This window comes from Cottoperca gobio, chromosome 10 (assembly GCF_900634415.1).
Source record: "Cottoperca gobio chromosome 10, fCotGob3.1, whole genome shotgun sequence".
Classification (NCBI taxonomy): domain Eukaryota; kingdom Metazoa; phylum Chordata; class Actinopteri; order Perciformes; family Bovichtidae; genus Cottoperca; species Cottoperca gobio.
In genome coordinates, this window is record NC_041364.1 from 16,251,177 (window position 1) to 16,257,685 (window position 6,509).

Here is a 6,509-nt window from a genome sequence, read left to right on the forward strand (position 1 = left end):
CTCATTCTTTAGGCCTCCTGCTGCTGCCCTGGCCTCAGATGGGTTCATAGAGAGGGAGTGTGGCCTGAACAATGGCCAACGCCATGACATCATGCTTCTTATGTGGGCAAAATCCTTATACAGATATATGATAGGATTCCATCGCATGAAACAAAACAGGGAGGGATGTGCACAAATATATTTCTGACATACCATCAGGTCAATTTTACTTCAGCTTTGTTTGCTTGCATTGCAATTATATTTCTCCTTGAGCTCTTTTGAGTCTTCATATCCATTCAAATAGCTATAATGCACCTTGTTTTATTATTCTTTTATAATATATGAAACGTTTTGTTTTTGGACTGTTTGTCAACTTGGGCTTTGGGAAATTGCAATGGTAAAAAAAAGAAGAGAGTTAGTTGGTTAGTTGCAGCCCTAACTGTTTTGTACTACCTGCCGTGTAAATTAACTCATTTGATTTGTAAGGATAGAAGAACGTAATTTAATTACATTTTGGGAGACAATAAGCTCATGAATTTTGCACTACATTGGTATAATATTTATATCCTGAAGATGCCACCTCAGACAGAAATCAGTTTGATGTATTTGTTTCCTCAAGTTGTTTGTCATTATTGGTATATGGGTAGATAACTAGATGCTTTATTAGACATTTATTATAAACACTAAATATGTGTAGCCTAAAATGACTTATAACTTACTGTGCATAAACTGATGAATAAAGCCGTCTGTCAGACATAAAATGAGAAAAAGAAAAGAAAATCTTCAACTGTGTACAAAAGTCAAATGAGATTTATTAAACAGTATAAAAACAACATTTAAAACAAACATATGCAAAAATAGAAATATATTACTTTAGTTCAATAAATATATCAGAATGCAGCCTGAAGACTACGTGTCCCCATTTTAGTAGCTTTGGGGTTCTGTCCATCTCAGCGCTGCAGTACATGGTACAGAAACATGAGGTATTTAATGGTCCATTGACCCAAAAGCGTCAGGATCGTCAAGTTTTCATGATCTCTTGAAAGGCAGGTATTTCCATTTGGATTGGCAACCCATTCTCAAACTGAGCATGTAGCTTCATGAAGGGGGATACATTCATTGTTCGTCAAATAAAGAAGTAAACTCCATTGCCATGCTGGGCAAATGGGTTTACATTACCTTCTTTAACCATACAGAAAGCAACATTAGACATTTGAGAGGACAAGTCAACGTTCCTGAGAAAACTTTTAGCCCTCTCCATTTTGTTTGCTTAAATTGTTGATTATCAAAAGCAGTTGCCTTCATGGAAAATTTAATTAAAAATCAGTCTTTTGAATAAAGAATATTCAGATACTTCTAACTTCCTTTACAGGAATAATCTCAACAACCTTTTTCAGCCATTTCCCAAGTCATCTAGGATTAAAACTGTGGATGACCTTCACATTTAGGAGGTACAACATGAATACTGCCTGATGGTAGTTATATCTCCCTTTGAAATGATAAGGCCAACCTAAAGAGATTTGACCAGCAGATCACAGAGTCAGATGAACTGACCCCAAATACTTGTTCCATTCTGTCCAGCAATACCAGTATCGCCATAAAATGGATTATAGTCAGGATTGTGTTTTTCAGTGCTCTCTGCAGAGTCACTTGTGAGTTGCAGTTCAAGTCCAAACAAAGTCTGTTCTTCCTCAGCAGCTGGGAGAGGTGGTGATGGGACTGTGGAGGAACGAGAGCTGACCAGCTGAGGTGTGTACAGGGATGGAGACAGGGAAGTTGAAGACTGTGCTGTTGTTGCCGATGGCCGGACTGCCCGCCTCTGAGGAGCAGGTAGACGAGGCCAGGACTTGGGACTCAAACTGGAGGAGCTGACCCATGAAGCTGAAATTGGGGGAGATGATGCTGCGGCGCTGTTTGACAAACTCAAAGGCCTCATCCAGCTTCACTCGGTTTGTCCTCATGAGATATGCAAGGCAAATGGTGGCAGAGCGGGAGATGCCTGCTTGACAGTGGACAAACACACGGCCTCCTTTATTCCTCACCGAGTCTAGAGGGGAGAAGAGAAAGCAACATTAGTTCACTGTAAACATCCATCAGGTGATGAAATGCATTTACAAAGAATGGAGGTAAAAACTCTGCCTGTCACAGGAAGGCAAAAACACAAAAGTCTTTGCAACACTTTCGGTTGCTATTTAAATTCAACAGTGCTCATTAAGACACAGGAACACAGTTAATAGGGGTGCAGAGTGTGAGCTTGTGGGGGGTTATTCCCAAAAGGGGGCAGTCTGAATGGACAATAGAGGGGAACAGACCCCTGCTTGGGGTATTGATCTGGGAGGAAGGCTGACAGTGAGTGAGGGGAAAATGCCTTTTGTTTATTCAGAACAAAGAGTGGCGTGGAGGGTGCCATTCAAGCCCAGCCAGCCTCCCCACTACAAAACTAGTTTGGGGCTGCTGCCTTGCAATTCAATAAAAGAGGGCATCCCTTTTTCTATGCCTGAGAGGTGGTGATGATGTAACTACCATTGTGGTGGAGCGGGGAGCCTGTGCTGAGCCAGCTGGTCGGTTTTGGAGGGAACTTTAAAAAACAAATTAAATACGGGACTGTTGTGAAGGAAGAGGGGGGTTGGGTGTTTGTGTTGCTTGCCATCAATGGGCTCAGAGGGTAACAGCTGTGATAGGCGCTCATGTTTGGCAGTTGAGGGAGGGTTAAGGGGGCAAAACATAGTGGACGTGCTTACCAATAAACTCAATTGCCTCGTTGAACCAGGAGCTGATATCAGCTTTGTGGTTGTCCTCGACGGGGATGCTCTTGTAGAGGAAGGAGTCCACAAAGTGGTTGGGGCAGTTAGCAGAGACGTTGATCAGAGCAGTGATCCCCAGCAGGTCTAACATGTCTTTTCTTGAAGCGTGGTAAGCACTGCCAAGGTACAGGAAAGGCAAGATCTCCACTGGACCCCCCTAAACATAAAAAAAAACAAAAACATTCAGTCAGTTTCAAAACAACAACAGGAAGTAGTAAACAGTGTGGTGTGTACTTAATCTGACTATATAACAAATAAAGATACTAACCTGATCATATAAAGGAGTATTGCATGGACTGCAGCTTGGGTCTGCACTCCCAGGATGGCTGGAGCTCAGGGGCAAACTAAGCCCTTGTGGTGGGGAGGGTTTGGTACATGTCTCTGGATACTCTGTGGAAAACGTCTCAAAACCGCCTGGAAAGGGGAGAAAACGACATCTCGGTCAGATCACAAAACAGCACAGAGGCACATTCAAGTTTAAATATGGGTCTCCAAAAAGGTGACAACTGCTCATGGGGCTATTTTGGAACATTGTTTACTCCAGCACCAGCTGGTATGGTGACAGCTGTAATCCGCATTTGTTGCCCCGGTGTTAGGATACAGTGAAACAATTGTGTGAGGCTCATTTAAACAGTAAAAGCTACTTTTCTTACCTTCGAGAATTAAAACCCTGGCTCCACAGGGATCGCGACGCAGAGCCGTAACAGCAAGCATCAATGTGCCGTCTTTCTTCGCCTGGTTTAAGTCCAAACTGCGCTCGTCAAGCAGCACGACTGACTGGTACTCCCCGGACAGGAGCCGGTTCCTGGTGTCCCCATTGGGGACAATGTGTTCAAGTCCTAGACCACCCCTGGCTCTCCTGCGCACTATGGTGCTGAAGCGCACGTTGGTAGAGCCCGATATGTGGGACGAGTTGAAGGACAGGAAGGACCGGCAGTCCAGCACCACGCAGCTCGGGCCGTCGCCCTCCAACAAACCACGGAGAGACGCACAGTCGATGGTGGGGACCTCCATAATGACCATAGTAGGACGGCGGGATAGAAATGTTAAATCCAAATACATAAAGCTTGTTCGACAGGAAAACAGAAGTTTAGGTTGTTGTGAAAAAAGCTTTCCCCCAAAGTAATCTTTGAAGCGGCGAGTCCTTTGTTCCGGTTAGAAGAAAAAAAATAAAAGTTTTAAGACTACCAAAAGCTAGTCCTTTAATCTTCTCGAGTGTATCCGGTAGTTGTGGTTCTTATTTAAAAGTTTAATATTTTTCAACTTTACAGTGAGTTGCTTCTGCCTCTGAAGGCTGTGAAGAGTAGTTTATATACTGCTCCTGCTTGTGAGCGTAAGGCCTCTAACGTCAGGAGACCGCCCCCTTGGCTTCCTGCCAGCTTCGCGCACGTCATCGCCTCCCTCTCGTGAGTTCAGCAAGGCAGAAGGCACGCGCACAAGCAGGACATTTCTGTACATGCGCACTGCACGTACGCGGGGACGCGGTGTCAGGAAAGTTCTAAATTCTAATTCTTGTTTTTATTGTATCTTTTATAATACTTGTATAATTAATCTCATGTTTCCAAATTATAACTGTTTGCATAAAATGTCTGTTTGTCAGCAAATAAGGAATTTGCCAAATTTTCCATGATGTGATTGTTTAATTAGATTTCTATTTTGCCTCGACTGAGAGTTGACAAATAACAAGATAATAAGTAAATATCTGCCATGGGGGCCATAAAGGTTTATTCTTTGTTTTTATTAGTCAGAGGTACATAGTGTTCAATGCCCCGAGAGCAAAGGCCAACCATAAAAGTTAATCACTGTATAGAAATCTGAAGTCCAGTAAATTTCCACATGCTGAGAAACAAAACACTGGTCTGCCAGGAAGAAAACAGCAGATGGAGATCTCCTGACTTGTCAGTTTTATGTCTTAATTGAAACCAAAAGATGAGAAGTTTATTTCCCCCGCAAATATAAAATATATATTAAAAAGCAAATATGACAATCACTCTGGGAAACCCTTTTCATTTGTTGGTGTGGTTTGCTGACTCAGAGTGGGCAACACTGCGGTATCATAATAAGGAAGCAGGAGGATCATTATTGACAGACAACAGGCGTCTACTGACAAGAGGGTGTGAAACGGCACAGTAGAGACACGTTGGGGTTGTTTTGTTGTGAAAGAAATGTTTAGTAAACAGACTAAAAACGGGTAGTACTCAAAACCTACCGTTCAATTTCCCATTTTATTTCAGCTAAACAGTCCCTCAGATTATGTTATTGCCCTAAACATCTGATTTATTTGTAATTAAATATTCATAACTAAAATATCATGCTTATTGTGGGAAGAGTTTTTTGTTGTAGACTGTAGTGCTTCAAAAGATCAGGCTGACATACACCATATAGGCCATGACATCATTCTCACTTTACTGTAACCTGTGAGGACTTTCAGCCCAGTGAATCCACATCCAGGCTGTTTTGACTCTCAAGCATAGGGAAATAGATGTGTTATGTGAGAAAGGAAGAGGGGGAGGGGAGAGGAAGCTTTAAGAACAGAAACTTAACCAATCACAACAAAGTGCAAAAACTCTCCAGCCGGTTTAACTTCACACTCCTGTGAGATGAGTCAACTGTGAGGCACATGCCACAAAGCAGGAATGTTACACATTACATTACACATTACACATGGAGGAGGGTCGAACAAACTGTACCTGAACACCTCAAATGCGTCTTCCCTCCAGTCATGAAGTAATGGGCGTGCTTCAGGTTTTAAAAAATCAGACACTTGATGAATGGGGGAGCAAAGACAGCTAGTACAGATGGGACCTGGTGAAGCAATTGTTTATTTACATGAAGTAGAAAATGTTCAATTTATTCATTTATTCACAGCACCTGCCACTGTTATCTGTGAAATTGGTGCTTTCCACAATTTTCTACATTATATTTCATTTAGCTGATGCTTTCGCGACTTTAACTAAGTGCAAACAATCACGAGGATACAGCTCCGAACAACAAGAATCTTGCAATTACATTAGCTTCAAATAGATTAAATCATTTTAAGTGCAGTACAATAGCTTAAAATAAGCCAATTTAATTTAAGTGCTACATACAGAAAGTTAGAATCAAAGAATCTTTTTATTTTATTTTATTTTCTTAATATTGGCCAAGGTGCTGTTGAAACAGGTGGGCTTTCAGTCTGCGACATTGGGTGTGAAAACTTTCTGCTGACCTGATATCAACGGGGAGCTCGTTCCAGCATTTTGGAGCGAGGAAAGCAAACAGGCGGGTTTTATTTGGGGTGTATCTGGATCCCCCTCACAGTGAGGAAATAGCGAGCCGATTGGCCGATGCAGAGCGAAGTGAGCGGGCTGGGGTCTATAATTTGACCATGGCCTGGATGTAGGAAGGGCCTGATCCATTCACCGCACCGTAGGCCAGCACCAGTGCATTGACGCATATTTGGGCAGCTGGTAACCAGTGAAGGGAGCGAAGGAGCGGTGTAATGTGGGTAAACTTTGGAAGGTTAAAGACAAATTGGGCTGCTGCATTCTGGATAACCTGCAAAGGTTGGATGGCACATGTAGGTACTCCAGCCAGGAGGGAGTTGCAGTAGTCAAGGCATGAGATGACAAGAGCCTGGACCAGAACCTGTGTCATCTTCTGGGAAAGTAAGGGGACATATCCTCCTGATGGTGTGCGGACATCCCCTGAGAGATGTCACTTTTGAGACCAAAACGTGGAATTGTC

The 6,509-nt window shown here is 42.8% G+C and overlaps 1 protein-coding gene across 1 annotated transcript; it reads right to left on the reverse strand.

Annotated features, from left to right (window-relative positions):
• Nucleotides 1–767: 767 nt before the first annotated feature.
• dusp1 (dual specificity phosphatase 1) lies at nucleotides 768–4,079 on the reverse strand. Its single transcript, XM_029442044.1, has 4 exons — nucleotides 3,437–4,079; nucleotides 3,052–3,197; nucleotides 2,721–2,940; nucleotides 768–2,026 (listed from the first exon to the last, which is right to left on the reverse strand). Exons 1-4 carry the CDS (start codon nucleotides 3,843–3,845, stop codon nucleotides 1,671–1,673), a joined length of 1,131 nt encoding a protein of 376 aa, XP_029297904.1. The 5' UTR covers nucleotides 3,846–4,079; the 3' UTR covers nucleotides 768–1,670.
• Between the last annotated feature and the right edge of the window lie 2,430 nt (nucleotides 4,080–6,509).